A 17,502-nucleotide genomic window follows, 5' to 3' on the forward strand; every position below is an offset into this window, starting at 1 on the left:
GAATGTTTGCCTGTGCCATGATGTTGTCGCAGCTCCGGCTAATTACAGGGCCGGAGCCCACGCATCAGGGAAAATGTCGGTCGTCTCAGCGGTGTGTGGGCACCACTGCAGGGCTATGTTCTAAGGTAAGTATTTCATAATGAGCTATGCGAACCTAAGTCAGCAGCTACAAGTACTATGGTTACCGACTTTTAAAAATCCATTTACTCTCTTATAAATTCCAGTGCAGGCCCCACACTGCCATCCTTCATTCAGGAGTTAGTTGTTTCTTTGTGATTACTCAACCAACCTCTACTACTGGAGTGGCTGTGCCAGGCCAATGGATTCTGGAGAGGCTGGGGTATGTGATGCATTTCCCAAGGGGCTGGAGGCTATGTCATCCCTCACCTAGTGGAGGCAAGAGATACTCACTTCCCTGGGGGTGGGGGGGTTACGGACACAGATTTGAATTGGCTTGGGGAGTAAAAAATATAAATAGATGAGATATATATCTAGTTAGTTTGATTTTTGGGTTAAAGTCTACTTTAATGATAAAGTATTATGTGGGGGTATAAGAAATTAGGACTCTACAGCCTTGCAGTTTTGTTGTTGGGAAAGCTTCATAGGGGTGGTTCTCAAGTATCCCCAATGGCACATGTTTTGGGAATTTCTCAAATACTAATCCATTGCCTCTGATTTAAAGGAAAACCTGCAAACATGGCCTGTTGGGGGTACTTGAGAACAGGGTTGAGAGTTACTGGTTTAGAATATATATGTTCACTAAAAATACAAGTTTAGATCTGGTTCACACCAGTGTGACTTCTCATGCAATTTAATTGCACCCTATTTGGAGTAATGGAACCAAATTGTAATAGGAATAAAAGTGACTTTTTTTTCTTTTAACCACTTAGAGACCGGACCATTTTGCTGGTCAAAGACCAGAGCACTTTTTGCAATTCGGCACTGTGTCGCTTTAACTGACAATTGTGGGGTCGTGCGACATGGCTCCCAAACGAAATTGACGTCCCTTTTTTTTCCACAAATAGAGCTTTCTTTTGGTGGTATTTGATCACCCCTGCGTTTTTTTTTTGCGCTATAAACAAAAATAGAGCAACAATTTTTGAAAAAAATGCATTATGTTTTTACTTTTTGTTATACTAAATATCCCCCAAAAATATATATAAAAAAAAACTTTTTCCCCTCAGTTTAGGCCATTACGTATTCTTTTACATATTTTTGGTTTAAAAAAAATTAAAAATAAAAATCGCAATAAGCGATTGATTGGTTTGCGCAAAAGCTATAGCGTTTACAAAATAGGGATAGTTTTATGGCACTTTTATTAACTTTTTTTTTTTTTAATTAGTAATGGCGGCGATCATCTTTTTTTTATTGTGGTTGCGGCGGACACATCGGACATTTTTGGGACCATTGTCATTTATACATAATCACTGCTCTATAAATGCAGTGATTCCTGTGTAAATGGCAGTGAAGGAGTTAAGTGTTCCTAGGGGTGTGTTACTAACTGTGGGGGGGGGGGGGGGGGGGGGGGGCTGGGCTTTCATTTAGTGAACACTGATCTCTGCTCCAATCACATGGAGCAGAGATTAGCGTTGCTAGGCAGAATGGGGAAATGCTGTTTACACGGCCTTTCCTCCATTCAGCCGTCCTGTGAGAGGATCGCGGGTATGCCCGCGGCCGGACTTACGGGGGTCCCGACTGGCGCGCTCGCTATAGCGGCATTGAAGATTGGACGTACCTGTACGCCAATATGCCTGCCCGTGGCATTCTGCTGACGTACATCGGCGTGCGCTGGTCGGGAACCGGTTAAAGAACATTAAAAATGAAAGGTAAAATAAATAAGAAAACATTTTTTTCTCCGTCCTGTCGAGCTCGCGTGGAGAAGCGGCCGCATACGAAACTGTTCAAACCACACATGTGAGGTATCACTGTGCTTGGTAGAGCAAGAGCAATAATTCTAACCATAGACTCCCTCTGTAACTCAAAACATGCAACCTGTAGAATTTTTTTTTTAAACGTCGCCTATGGAGATATTTAAGGGTAAACATGTATCTACATTCCACAAACGGGCACGATTTTAAAGCGTGACATGTTGGGTATCAATTTACTCAGTGTAACATTAGCTTTCACAATATAATTTTTTTTTATATATAAATAAAATTGGGCTAACTTTACTGTGGTCTTTTTTTTTTTTTTTTAATTAAAAAAAAAGTGCACTTGTAAGACCACTGCTCAAATACGTTGTGACAGAAAGTATTGCAATGAATGCCATTTTTATTCTCTAGGGTTTTAGAAAAAAAAAAAAAAGTTTGGGTGTTCCAAGTAATTTTTTAGCAATAAAAACAACCCGTTTTAACTTGTAAAGAACAAATCTCAGAAAAAGGCTCAGTCCTTAAGTGGTTAAAAAGGTAACTTTGTGGGCCTAGCACTACTGATGTTTTTCGAGAAATGCCAGTTACCTGACCGGCCCTGATATGGTAGCATTGCCAAGTGCCAACTGAAGCCCCACTCTTACCCTTACCCTTACTCAGTGAAGGCAGATGTACTCACTAGGCCAAGTGCCTCACCACCCCTGGTGTTGATGCAGGGGGCCACTGATCCCTGCAATTGCACCCCAAGATCACCGGCACTGCCCTCTTCCTGTGATGCTGTCATCCTCTTCTCTCTCCTGAGAGGAGCCTATCTGTGGCAATCCAACAGAGCCAGTAGTGTAACAGATATTTTAAAAAAGACATCTGTCTTTACAGAACACTTATCAGGTTACTCATATACATCAAATATTTGTAATTTGCATTTACAGATGCTACCTTTGCTATAGCAACATACATTTTACCAGCAATAGCCCTGTAGTTTTCTTCACTCTCTGACACTTTTCAGGGTGTTGGAGGCTTTCTTTAGTAAGCCTTGATGTCACCGAGGTGATTGATCACTGTATGTGAAGCGCAACACCTGAAGCTGTGCATGGGAGAGTGCCTGTACCTTATCAGCGCAACACAAACTCAAACTATTTGCTGCGGTCACTCCACTGTGCTGGAGGCTTCACAGGCAGCAGCCAGAAACCCTCCTGGGCTAGGGAGGAGGCTGTGAAGCCTGTGAGAAGAAAATTACATTGTTGTTACTGAAAATGCATGATGGATTGCACTGCAGGGGCAACATAAATGAATGCTAGTTGTAAACATGTCATCTATGTAAGCAGCCTGAAAAGTGACAACAGTGTCTCCTTAGACAAGCATGCAGATTCCTCCAAAGCCCAAAAAATAGCATTCTCAGCTAAGCAATAGCAGCCACCATATTCTTATAGTACAGATTTCATTTTAATTGCCCACTGGACTTCTCCCTAACCATATTGGGAACTATTTTGAAGTGCCCATCTGACCTCTTCCTAAGCATACCTGAGATTGTCAGAAGTACGCACCTGACCTCTGAATATACTGGATACACTCTGCAACTAAAACTACAGACCCTCAAGTGAACCTGACCTATCCTTAAATGTTCCCTAGATAACAAGAGAGCTAAAGTGTTAGCCTTCAAATGGAAACACCCCCCCCCTTTTTTTTTTGAGCCTCCAGTATTCTAGTTCCATATGGGAGAGATTTATGCAAACCCTTTTCTATTGCTAAGCCATATCCCTTGTTACTGAACTGTTAAATGTGAGAGTTTCAGGGTTCATTAGGCCTTGTCTATATGGGATTTCTTTTTTATTTATTTTTTTTTTTTTTTTTAGGAACAGTGAGTGCAGCAAGCATTTGCAAAGCCTTTGACCAGCTTCAGTCTGCTTCCTATTATGTTGCCCCAAACTGGAGAGGCTACAGCCAAGAAGTCTAGAGTTTTCTGAAAGCTTTACAAATGAATTAAACCTTGTTCAACTCATGTCTCTTACAGAAGCTGAAGCTCATGTAATCAAGGACTTTGGATTGCTGGGCATTTGACAGCTTAATGACAGTGAGAGGGGTTTAGTACCATCAAGGGCAAGGCTTGAGTATTCCTTTAGCAGAAGTCAGAGTCCCATGTACAGCCTATAGCTAGGATCCAGAAAGGGGCACTCCGAAATCAGTCTAAAGACTAAAACAGGTATGTGTAGACACATAAAAGCACCTTCACTTTAGCACTATTACACCATTTAGGCCAGATCAATATTATATAGGAGGGACATCTTAATACAGCTGTAACTGCTGACAACTTCAGTTTGTCTTTTGATTTGTTATCAAATGCACCAGCACATTCATCTGCAGGTAGACTGTAGCATAGCAAACATTGTGTGAATGAATCCCAAGACAAATATACACACTACTGCCATTTGTACAGGTGTAGAAAACATAGATACACTGCAACAATGTTTAAGTTCAGGATCCAAGAGCATTACTAGAATGATTTCTATTAATGTGGATCGTTTTTTTTTTTTTTTTTAAACTAACCAAACCAAAAGAAAAAAAAAAAAGAAAAAAAAAAAGCCCAGTAATACACCATGTAAACAAAATAAATTTAAAACATGTAACAGGAAACCACTTATACATACACAATCATTGAGCCCATCCTGATGAAAATAGCTTTCCTATTTTCAACATAACGGTGCAAAGTACAAGAATTGGTGATTTGGGTGAGGCGCGTCACAGTAGTGCGGTATTATTAAGGCTTCTGTGTTTGCTGTTAGTGTCTAATGCTATGACTTTACATGAACCACTACAAATAATGCACATCATTAACTGTGCACCTAGTATAAAGTATATGAAAAAGAACCAAATATGTAGTAATCATTATTTTGAGGTACCGAGACTTTTCTACTTAATGGTTTCAGTCCTTGCTTATCTTATTGAGATCTTCATAATTTACAGGCTTGGAATGCGTTTCATTTTTGGCTTTAAAAGAAGTAAACATTCCAACCAAATTCTGTAAGAAAAGCCAACTCATCACTCCACCGAGTGGGTGTCAGCCGATACACGTCATCAGCACCCATGCCACCTGCACAAACCACACATAGTGAGACACTGGACCATGAAATGGAGAACACTAATATTAAAACGTAAAAAAGTGCAACCGAGAGCCAAAAGTTTAAGGGCCATAAAATGGTATATATATATATATATATATATATATATATATATATATATATATAAATGGCTAAAGTTGCTCCCAGGGTGTAGATGTCTTTTAAACCATTTTATAGGGGCAAAATATAAAACAAACTGTATAAGCCATACTGGCTTATAGGTATGTAACAGGGGCTGTATTAAGCCAGCAATCAAACCAGCCCTTGAGCCTAAAAGCGGTTTAAAGTGCCTGAACAAAGCGGGACTTCCAAGTTAATACCTAAAGATAAAAAAATAAAAATAAATAAAAATCTCCTTTGTATTTGCTAGTAGGATCTGAGGCAATCAGGAGACACATTTTGGAAACATCAGACCTGGCTTGGTGTGTCAGAGCTCAAGACTTGCTCTTCTGAAGATGTGAGAACCAGTGATGAAGCTCTAAATTTGCAATGGATAACAGCATCATGAATACTGTGAAAAATGATGTCTCTTCTTATATTCTTATCAAAGAAATTCAGCCTGGTTAGATCTTGTACAACCACCCCTGTGGAATAAAAAACAAATACATTTAAGGATTATTTAATTAAAATCAATATGCAAATTATGCCATACATATAAAATTATTTATCCCAACAATAGCTAAAAAAAGAGTTTGGGATTCAAAATAACCAGGCTAAACAATATACAATTGCAACTAACACATGTAAAACAAATAAAACCTGTTAATACTGTGCCATTGCTAGCAATGTTATCCTAACATGTAACAATGTGTATATCCTCTGTGTAAACAAGTGAAGTGTCACTGTCAACACAATACAGTGGGGCAAAAAAAGTATTTAGTCAACCACCAATTGTGTAAGTTCTCCCACTTAAAAAGATGAGAGGCCTGTAATTGTCATAGATATACCTCAATATGAGAGACAAAAACGTGGAAACAAATCCAGAAAATCACATTGTCCGATTTGGAAAAAATGTATTTGCTAATTATAGTGGAAAAGAAGTATTTTGTCAATATCAAAAGTTCATCTCAATACTTTGTTGGCAATTACAGAGGTCAAACGTTTTCTGTAAGTCTTCACAAGGTTGTAACACACTGTTGCTGGTATGTTGGCCCATTCCTCCATGCAGATCTCTTCTAGAGCAGTGATGTTTTGGGGCTGTCGCTAGGCAACACGGACTTTCAACTCCCTCCAAAGGTTTTCTATGGGGTTGAGATCTGGAGACTGGCTAGCCCACTCCAGAACCTTGAAATGCTTTTACGAAGCCACTCCTTAATTACCCAGGCAGTGTGTTTGGGATCATTGTCATGCTGAAAGACCCAGCCATATTTAATCTTCAATGCCCTTGCTGATGGAAGGTTTTCACTCAAAATCTCACGATACATGGCCCCATTCATTCTTTCATGTACACGGATCAGTTGTCCGGTTCCCTTTGCAGAGAAACAGCCCCAAAGCATGATGTTGCCACCCCCATGCTTCACAGTAGGTATGGTGTTCTTTGGTTGCAACGCAGCATTCTCTCTCCTCCAAACACAGAGAGTTGTGTTTCTACCAAACAGTCCTACTTTGGTTTCATCTGACATTCTTCCAATCCTCTTCTGGATCACCCAAATGCTCTCTAGCAAACCTCAGACGGGCCTGGACATGTACTGGATTAAGCAGGGGGACGTCTGGCACTGCAGGATCTGAGTCCCTGGCGGCGTAGTGTGTTACTGATGGTAGCCTTTGTTACGTTGGTCCCAGCTCTCTGCAGGTCATTCACTAGGTCCCCCCTTGTGGTTCTGGGACTGATCACCGTTCTTGTCATCTTTTTTACCCCACGGGGTGAGATCTTGCATGGAGCCCCAGATCGAGGAAGATTATCAGTGGTCTTGTATGTCTTCCATTTTCTAATTATTGCTCCCAAAGCCGATTTCTTCAACAAGCTGCTTGCCTATTGCAGATTCAGTCTTCCCAGCCTGGTACATGTCTACAATTTTGTTTCTGGTGTCCTTCGACAGATCTTTGGTCTTCACCATAGTGGAGTTTGGAGTGTGACTGTTTGAGGTTGTGGACAGGTGTCTTTTATACAGGTAATGAGTGGAGGACAGAGGAGCCTCTTAAAAAAGATGATACGGGTCTATGAGAGCCAGAAATCTTGCTTGTTTGTAGATGACCAAATACTTATTTTCCACCATAAATTTGCAAATAAATTCTTTGCGATTGTCTAGATTTGTGTCCACCTTTTGTCTCTCATAGTTGAGGTATACCTATGATGACAATTAAAGGCCTCTCTCATCTTTTTAAGTGGGAGAACTTGCACAATTGGTGGCTGACTACTTTTTTGCCCCACTGTATGTGAAAACGTACACTTTTGTGCAAACGGATATCTTAAAATGTGAATCTGGTGCTCACATCTAAAAAAAAAAATCTTATACATATATAGTTCACAAATAAAGTGCATTGGGAAATATAAACTTTATTTTTTTGCACAGTTGCAGTTTATTTGTGAACTATATTTGAGATTGAATATATGCATTTTTATTTTTTCTACATATAAGATTTTCTTTTTAGATGTAAGCACCAGATTCAATTAAGATATTTGTTTGTACAAAAGTGTATTTTTTCACATATTATTGTGTTGACGCTTCACTTGTTTGCACAGAGGATATACACATTGTTACATGTTAGAAGAAATATTGCTAGCAATAGCACAATATTCACAGGGTTTATCGATTTGTTTCACGTGTTAATTGTAAGCTATTATGAGAGTGCAGGTTTTTAAATTTGCGCTCCCTTCTATCTGTATCAACTATTGTTTCACTAGTACCAAGTGGCAGCATTTCCAGCTAAAATCCTCCACCATTCATCAATATTTTTGGCCCTGTTCTTGGTTTTATTTTTAAAAATAAAAAAATTAAAATGTAAAGAAGGATCAATAAAAGTGAGATTTAACATGACCTTACAAGTTGGGTTGAGTTATACAGTGGAACCTTGGTTTACGAATAGCACGGTTAACAAGAGTTTTGAAAGACTAGCAACTTTTTTTTTTAATCCTGACTCGGTTATCAAGTGTTGTCTTGCAAACACAAGCAGAATTCAAGCTAATGGGGTGTGCAGTACCGCATTTGGCCAGAGGCACCGGAGCGCAGGGACACTCGGAACGAACGGTTCGGAGCCACTTGGAAATACTTGGAATCACTCGGGAATACTCCATTCCCAAGCCTTTCCAAGTTCAGCCGAGCCGTCCCCGAGTATTTCCAAGGCTCTCTGGCGCTCCCCCACCCACGGTATTGCATGCAACAGAAGTCAATGCGGAAAGAATCATCTTAGTTTCCATTGACTTCTATGGGGAAACTCGCTTTGATATATGAGTGCTTTGGATTACAAACATTCTCCTGGAACAGATTATGCTCGTAATCCAAGGTTCCACTCTATAATAAATTGGAGGGATACAGAATAGTGATTATAAAGTAAACAACTGCATTTGCTGATTAGTCGGATATATCTTATTTCAGTTGAAAAAAAAAATCAAAATCGTTGCTATGGCCAATGTTTCCACTCTTCCTCTAGTGTTTTATTGTTTGGTGGACTGTACAGTTTGAAAAGCATGCAGTTTAACTGGGCTGTTTAAATAGTTTCATTTGGGTATAAGTGCATGTACCATTCCCAGTCATCCTATAACCGATTACTGGCACATGCACAGATACAGAACTTACCATTGCAGCCAGAGAGGAGGATATCAACGCCAATTTCTTTGTATTCCTTAATAATCTATCATAAAAAGACATAAAAAAGGACAGCTTTAGTGTTTGATAATAGATAGATGGATAACAGCAATTCAGTGTCCTCCACCCCTCTCTGCCAATCATCTCCACTGGCTTCCACTCACCCAACAAATAAAATTCAAAGTACTAACAATAATTTACAAAGCCATCCATAACTCTGCCCCTTGTTACTTAACTAACCTAGTCCAAAAATACCAACCAAGGCGCTCTCTTCGGTCATCCCAAGACCTCCTGCTCTCTAGCTCCCTTGTCACCTCCTCCCATGCTCGCCTCCAGGATTTCTCCAGAGCTTCTCCCATCCTTTGGAACTCCCTACCCCAAACTGTCCCCTAATCTATCCATCTTTAGGCGATCCCTGAAAACCCTTCTCTTCAAAGAAGCCTATCCTGCTTCTAACTAACACTGTTTTACTTCCTCCATCAGCTCATCTCCCCACAGCTATTACCTTTTGCATCAATTGACCCTTCCTGTTTAGATTGTAAACTAACGAGCGGGGCCATCAGATTCCTCTTGTACCAAATTGTAACGTAGCTGTAATGTCTGCCTTCATGTTGTAAAGCGCTACGCAAACTGTTGGCGCTATATAAAACCTGAATAATAATAATAATAATAAAGATAGATTTGGGCTTGTGTTAATGGGCAGATGCAGCTTTCAGGTGTATTTTACTTTCTATGCTGCACAACCTGTTTTATGGCTTGTTTACACAGACAGATTTAGTTGGCTGCTGTGTGGTGTGACGTGGTGGATTGCCTTGCACTGCGAGGAAAAAAAGTACTGCTTGCATTACTCTTTCACCACACCACTCGTACACCACAATGCAGTGGTGTGAACAGGTCACACAGGAATTTTGCCTTGTCATGTGCATGTGGTGGGACTGCATGGGCATAGCCATCCAATGCAGTCGCACTGCACCAGGTGTGAATGAACTCTGAAGCTACTTTTGCATTTCCATTGACCTGTACAGTGAGAGGAGCAGTCCTGAACTGTATGAAGAGCCAATGGACCAGCACATTCTAAGCAGCATATTGATATGGTGCCATGTTCCCATCTTCTCCTCTTCAAGTGCCCCCACAGAGAGATGCATTCCATGAGGGCACTCTTGCGGGCGCACTCCCGAGTCCTGCTACTGCGTCTATTGACACAGACAGCAGGACTCGGCCTCACCCTCCGCCTCCAGTGTAACTGGATTTGATTGACAGCAGCGGAAGCCAATGGCTCCTCCTCCTATCAATCTATTCAGTGAGGACCTTAGACAGCGGCTGGAGCTGCTGTTCTCTTCTCCATCGCTGGAAAAACTGGCTTCAGCCAAGAAAAAGCTGCAGCACAGAATGCATTAAGGTGAAAAACCACGAGGGTTTACAACCCCTTTTAGGGAGCCAATAAATATTGTATCCATGGGTCCCATGTCGCATCAAATTTCTTAGTAGAATTGCAGAGAAATTCAGGTAATTCTGTCATTAACCATATTTCAGTTAAGCTGGTTATTCACATAATCAAGGGAGATTGACTCCCGTCACCGAATACACCAAATGAACATTTGAATCCAAAACCTAGTGACTGTGGGACATTGGCAACAGATATGATACATAGTTCCCATATGGCCACAATGTTGAAAACAGGCTGTGGATACAGATGGGTGCATCTTCGCGATTCTAGCCAGGACTAAATACCTGCAGCACATATTTTAAAGGGAAAGCCTGCCTGAAACTGTAATGGACTGGGGAGGGGTGCAGAGGAGTCCGTGGACTGGGGGAGGAGGTGCAGAGGAGTCCGTGGACTGGTGGGCTGAAGAAGGCTCTGGACTAGGAGAGGGAAGTGTGTAGCAGATGGGGCTGTAGAGCAGAGTTCCTGGGCTAGGACAGGCGTATGAATGACCTGGACTAAGAAAGAGGGTGCCTGGAGGCCCCGCTCAATTTCTGGGAGGAAAAGCTTGAACCTAAAGCCTGGACTAGGGGAGAGCCTGCCTGAGCCCTGTGAGGTCACAACATATACAGTGGCATTTATCAATTGTTGCAAGTAATGCCAAACGGAAGAGAGACAGGTTGTGTGAAAAATGTATTAAATATCCAACAACTTCTTTTTACAGCTATCTGACCCACATAACAATTAGGCCTTGTTCACACGAGGCATATGCAAGCATCTATGCCGCTTTAGGACTTATTTACACTTGCTTCAAAACATGGCATTGGACATGCTTTTTTAAAGCTCTCTGAACACCAGTCAACTCTTGTCACTAAATAAAATGGTTAGCTTACAGTCGTACACTGTAAGCGTATCAAAAATTGTACCCAATGTTTAGTGGTCTTCAAAGCCACCACAGAAGTCTATGAGAAAGCTCGCTTAAAGCACCTAAAGCTTTGAGAGGTTTTTTTTTTTTGTCAAATAACTTTTTATTATCTTAAAGTGAAACATTACACGTCATACACTTCAGTTCAGCATTGGGGGAGCGGAAGAAAGGGATCAGAAAAATTACAGGGGAGAACATACCACAAAAGCATATTGGCTTACATAATACAGCCACCTGGAGCAGGTACCAGCCAGGCCAGGTAGAGCTATTCACAGACAGCATGTTCTGCAACCCATGTAAAACAGGGATACAGTCCATCCAGCAATAGACCTATCCTCAAGACTTAACCGCCAAACCAGAGTTGCAATCCGAGGATACGTGTGGCAACGAATAATATAAGACACTTATAGTATACTTTAACCCAAACAAACACCCCCCCTCAAGGGGGGGGGGGGGGGTCTGGAAGAGTAATAGACATAAGAGAAAGGAAAAAGGGAAAAAGAAAGAAGATAGATAGAAAGAGAGAGGAAAGGGGTACCTAAGGATAGAAAAAAAGATAGAGAGGAAAGGGAGGGGGTATGGGTGGGTAGTCATCCGAAAACTTCCGCTTGCCTGTCAGGGTCGATCGTCCTTAAGATTCCAGGGGTTCCAGACTGCGTCGTGCGCTTCCAGCCGGTCCTGTATCCTGGCGGTCATCCTCTCCATAAGCTCCACATCTCTGATGCGGGCGTATAATGCGTCCGGGGTAGGGGGGGTGCGTTTTTTTCCAGTGGAGAGCAACCAGACACCTCGCTGCGGTCAGGATGTGGCGGGATAGTTTCTGTAGGGATTTGGACAGTTTGGGGAAAGGGACTCCCAGTAAAAAGTGCTTTGGGTGTAAGTCCAGGGGTTGGTCCAGGATACTGGCCAAGAGCGTACGGACTTCCGTCCAGAAAGGGACTATACGAGGGCATTGCCAGTATATATGCAAGAGGGTGCCCTTGTGCCCCACACAGCGCCAGCACCGGTCTGTTGTAGAAGGGTAAATAGCGTGCAGGACTTCCGGGGTCATGTACCAGAAGAACAATATTTTGTATGCATTCTCCCTGTAGAGCGTACACATGGAGCTCTTGGATGCCTGCGACCAAATTATCCGCCATTGCTCCTCCGTGAACTCTTCACCCAGAGCCTCCTCCCATTTAAGCATGTATGCATGTTTGCCGTTAGGGCCCATAGGGAAGGCGTTAATTATTTTGTAAATATCCGATATCATCCCTTTCTGTGCCGTACCTGATGAGATTACTATTTCAAACATGGTAGGCGGGGAGAAACGGAGGTCAGAGGAGATGGTCTGGGCAAAGTGACGGATTTGTAAGTAACTATAGAAGCTCTGCCGGGGGAGGTCAAACCGGGATTGGAGTTCCTTTGAGAGGTTTTTATTGAGCTTTATTTTGGAGAAATTGCAGGTATGAGATACACACACACACACACACACACACACACACACACACACACCATCTACCAAGCTTCAAAAAGGCACCAGGGAAGCATCAAAAATACATAAAAAAATAATCATGTTGAAAAATTTCCCCCTCCAAAAAAAAGCATATTGAAGCAGTAGGCACTTTAACCTCCCTGCCGGTTTTCCCCGAGTTTGGCTCTGGGTTAAATTTCAGTACCATATTCGGTATCCCCGAGCCACACTCGGGATTGCATTGCAGGATCCTGGTGCAGTGTACTTGCCTTGTCCCCAGGATCCTGCGATGTCTGACCTCCGCCACGATGTCCTGTGTGCCAGGCTCCGTTCTCTGCGAGCATCGCAATGTATGGAGGCGGAACCCGGCAGAAAATTAAAAAAATTGAAAATTCATAACACATACAGTACAGCTTTATTGAAAATAAGAAATCAATGAATGTCCATCCAGAGGTAGTCCAAACTGAGGATTGGCCACACTAAAGCACAAGTAACGCAGTCCAACAATAAAAAAAACAAACAAAAAAAAAAAAACATTTTATTCAGTGAAAAAAAGGTATTTGACCCCTTTGCAAGACATGATTTAGTACTTGGTGGAAAAACTCATGCTGGCAATCACAGAGACATTTCTTGTAGTTGGCCACCAGGTTTGCACACATCTCAGAAGGGATTTTGTCCCACTCCTATTTGCAGATCCTCACCAAGTCATTAAGACTTTGAGGCCGATGTTTAGTAACTCGAACCTTCAGCTCCCTCCACGTATTTTCTATAGGATTAAGGTCTGGAAACTGGCTAGGCCACTCCAGGACCTTAATGTGTTTTGGGTCATTGTCATGCTGGAATACCCATCCACAATCCATTTTCAATGCCCTGGCTGAGGGAAGGAGGTTCTCACCTAAGATTTGATGGCACATGACCTCATCCATCGTCCCTCTGATGTGGTGAGGTTGTCATGTCCCCTTAGCAGAAACCCCCCAAAGCAGAATGTTTCCACCTCAATTTTTATGGTGGGGATGGTGTTCCTTGGGTAATAGGCAGCATTCCTCCTCCAAACATGGCGAGTTGAGTTGATGCCAAAGAGCTCGATTTTGGTCAGATCTGACCACAACACTTTAATCCAGTTCTCCTCTGAAACATTCAGATGTTTATTAGCGAACATCAGATGGGCCTGCACATGGGCTTTCTTGAGCAGGCGGACTGCAGGATTTTAGTCCTTCATAGCTTGGTGTGTTACCAATTGTTTTCTTGGTGACTATGGTCCCAGCTACCTTGAGATCATTGACAAGATTCTCCCGTGTAGTTCTGGGATGATTTCTCACCGTTCTCATGATCATTGAAACTCCACAAGGTGAGATCATGCATGGAGCCCCAGACCGAGGGAGATTGACCGTTATTTTGCGTTTCTTCCATTTGCTAATAATCACACCATCTGTTGTCACTCTCTCACCAAGCTGCTTGGCGATGGTCTTGTAGCCCATTCCAGCCTTGCATAGGTCTACAATCTTGTCCCTGACATCCTTGGACAGCTCTTTGGTCTTGGCCATGGTGAAGAGATTGGAATCCGATTGATTGCTTCAGTGGACTGGTGACTTTTATACAGGTGTGTATAAGTAAAGGGAAGCACTGACAGTCCAATAGTTAATTGTCTGCTGCATCTGAAATCCCCGAATACAAGGAATAAAAAGTAATTGATGTTGTGAAGGTGCGCCATGTGTAAAAAGTAGGGAAAACTCACAGTGAACACTACAGAAAAATAATAGAAAATTAGCCTGTGTAGAAAAAGAAAGGGGGGTGTAAATATACATAATGTGTAGTTACTCAATGAAAACACAATGTATAAAGCTAATACAATTAGAAACAGGTGTGTGATCAAGATTGGAATGACCTATAACAAAGATATACAAAATATCGGATGCCTGTGTATACACAAAGTGAAAACAATACAAATAAAACACAACGTGTATGTAATCTGAATTTCGAAAACCGCCAAAAGGGTAAAGAGTTATAAACAGTCTCTCTTAGGTGCTGAAAAGACAATGAAAAAGCAAAAATCGGATTCAGCGGAATTAAAAGACAAAACTGCAAGTAGACCTGTATAAGTTGGCAAGAATTGATGCTCATCTGTGGCTGATGGAACGAGTTCCTCTGCGCCTTCCACAGATGAGCATCCATACATGCTCACTGCAAATCCTCACAATTTGGTAGACAAAAGGAATGCATCCATGAGTATCAAGCTCCGTGATCTCTGTGGGTCTGGTAAGCAGCTAATCTTATCATTTTTGAGCACAGTGGTGTTTTCATATTGAAGTGTCCATACACCTTGGGATTGGCACCTGTTCAATTTGGGATTTATGAGACAATTAGTTTTGTCTCTTAATACAGTTGAATCTGATTTGCTTTTTCATAGTTTTTTTCAGCACCTTTACCCTTTTGCCAGTTTTCAAAATTCAGATTATATACACGTTGTGTTTATTTGTATTGTTTTCACTTTGTGTATACACATGCATCAGATATTTTGTATATCTTCATGTATTATAGGTCATTCCAATATTGATCACACACCTGTTACATTGGGTTTTCATTAGGTAACTACACACTGGGGGTCATTTACGAAAGGCAAATACACTTTGCACTGAAAGTGCACTTGGAAGTGCAGTCACTCTAAATCTAAGGGGTAGATCTGAAATGAGTGGAAGCTCTGCTGATTTGATCATCCAATCATATGGAAGCTAAAATGCTGTTTATTTTCCTTGCATGTCCCCCCTCGGATCTACAGCGACTGCACTTCCAAGTGCACTATTTTCTTTTGCTACGCAGGCTAATATTTTATTATTTTTCTGTAGTGTTCACTGTGGGTTTCCCCTACTTTTTACACAGTCAGCACACCTTCACAACATCAATATCTTTTATACAGGTAACAAGCTGAGATTAGGAGCACTCCCTTTAAGAGAGTGCTCCTAATCTCAGCTTGTTACCCATATAGAAGTAATTTTGCTGATTGATAAGGGATCAGATACTCATTTCACTCAATAAAATGCAAATCAATTTATAACTTTTTTGAAATGCGTTTTATGGATATTTTTGTTGTTATTCTGTCTCTCACTGTTAAAATAAGCCAACCGTTAAAATTATAGACAGATAATTTCTTTGTCAGTGGGCAAACGAACAAAATCAGCAGAGGATCAAATACTTTTCCCTCACTGTAGCCCTGTAAAGCAAAAATTGCGATACATACCTTTTCTGAAGCCGCTCTGGCCCAATCTATCAGCCGCAGCTTCTCCGTGTGGGAGGGTGCTGAAGAGGCAGCTGACAACGGAAGCCCCATAGCAACTATGGATGACATTTCTCAGACGTCAGCTGTCTCCTGCACAGAGCTTTGTCAATGGAGACTGGACCAGATCGGCTTCAGAAAGGGTATAAACAGCGATTTTTGCTTTACAGAGCTAGATAGGTTAATCTTAGTTTGCGGATGTAAGAAACTATAGAGATTTTAGTTTTAGGCTAAACTTCCACTTTAAAAGTTTCAGGGGAGGAAAGGCATAAAATCAGGGCAAACAGATTTCTTTCATAGCACCACCAAGATAGCCACTGAATTCACCCTCCTGTCCTATATCCTGGAGACAAAAGCTGTCTGGCCTCTCGTTGAGCCAAGAATCAGATTCACATTCAGTGTCCCCCACACACACACAAATGTCCTAAAATATCTACTGATAGGGAGGTCATTCCCCCTGATCCAAATTTTGTCTGCTGACAAAATCTGGTTTATGAATTGCTACATTGGGCCAAGCTGGACCAATGTATCCATGTATGACATGCCAATGACTGAATTATTCTCTAAATAAAAAGAAGGGTTTCATGGAATGGTAAAACCCCTTAACTGAATACATATATACATACATACACACAGTATCTCACAAAAGTGAGTACACCCCTCAAATTTTTCGACATATTTTATATCTTTTCATGTGACAACACTGAAGAAATGACACTTTGCTACAATGTAAAGTAGCGAGTGTACCCCTAAGTGAAAATGTCCAAATTGGGCCTAAAGTGTCAATATTTTGTGTGGCCACCATTATTTTCCATCCTTAACTCTCTTGGGCATGGAGTTTACAGGTTGCAAAAGAGTCCTCTTTCACTCCTCCTTAACAATATCACGGAACTGGTGGATGTTAGAGACCTTGCGCTCATCCACCTTCTGTTTGAGGATGCCCCACAGATGCTCAATAGGGTTTAGGTCTGGAGAAATGCTTGGCCAGTCCATCACCTTTTCCCCTTGGCTTCTTTAGCAAGGTTACGGTCATCTTGGAGGTGTGTTTGGGGTTGTTATGTTGGAATACTGCCCTGCGGCCCAATCTCCGAAGGGAGAGGATCATGCTCTGATTCAGTATGTGACAGTACATGTTGACATTCATGGTTCCCTCAATGAACTGTAGCTCCCCAGTGACGGCAGCATTCATGCAGCCTCAGACCATGACACTCCCACCACCATGCTTGACTGTAGGTAAGACACACTTGTCTTTGTACTCCTCACCTGGTTGTCACCACACACTCTTGACACCATCTGAACCAAATAAGTTTATCTTGGACTCATCAGACCAGAGGACATGGTTCCAGTAATCCATGTCCTTAGTCTGCTTGTCTTCAGCAAACAGTTTGTGGGCTCTCTTGTGCATCATCTTTAGAAGAGGCTTCCTTCTGGGACAACAGCCATGCAGACCAATTTAATGCAGTGTGCGGCATATGGTCTGAGCAATGATAGGCGGACCCCCCACCCCTTCAACCTCTGCAGCAATGCTGGCAGCACTCATACGTCTATTTCCCTAAGGCTGCTTTCACACTGGGGCGGGAGCAGCGTCGGCGGTAAAGCGCCGCTATTTTTAGCGGCGCTTCACCGTCGTTTTAGCGGCGGTGTGCGGGCGCTAGCGGGGTGGTTTTAACCCCCGCTAGCGGCCGAAAAGGGGTTAAACC

General features: G+C 42.0%; 1 protein-coding gene across 1 annotated transcript in view; it reads right to left on the reverse strand.

Annotated features, from left to right (window-relative positions):
• Positions 1-4,424: 4,424 nt before the first annotated feature.
• The window catches only part of SLC26A5 (solute carrier family 26 member 5), a 129,166-nt gene continuing 116,088 nt past the window's right edge, over positions 4,425-17,502 (reverse strand). Inside the window, exons 18-19 of the mRNA XM_077468999.1 lie at positions 8,722-8,776; positions 4,425-5,568 (exon numbers count right to left, since the gene is read on the reverse strand). Coding sequence (XP_077325125.1) covers positions 5,393-5,568; positions 8,722-8,776 — 231 coding nt within the window. The 3' untranslated portion in view covers positions 4,425-5,392. The remainder of the gene's footprint in view (positions 5,569-8,721; positions 8,777-17,502) is intronic.

Source organism: Lithobates pipiens, unplaced genomic scaffold (assembly GCF_037356315.1).
Source record: "Lithobates pipiens isolate NorthernLeopardFrog02 unplaced genomic scaffold, aLitPip1_a1.2 Scaffold_8, whole genome shotgun sequence".
Classification (NCBI taxonomy): domain Eukaryota; kingdom Metazoa; phylum Chordata; class Amphibia; order Anura; family Ranidae; genus Lithobates; species Lithobates pipiens.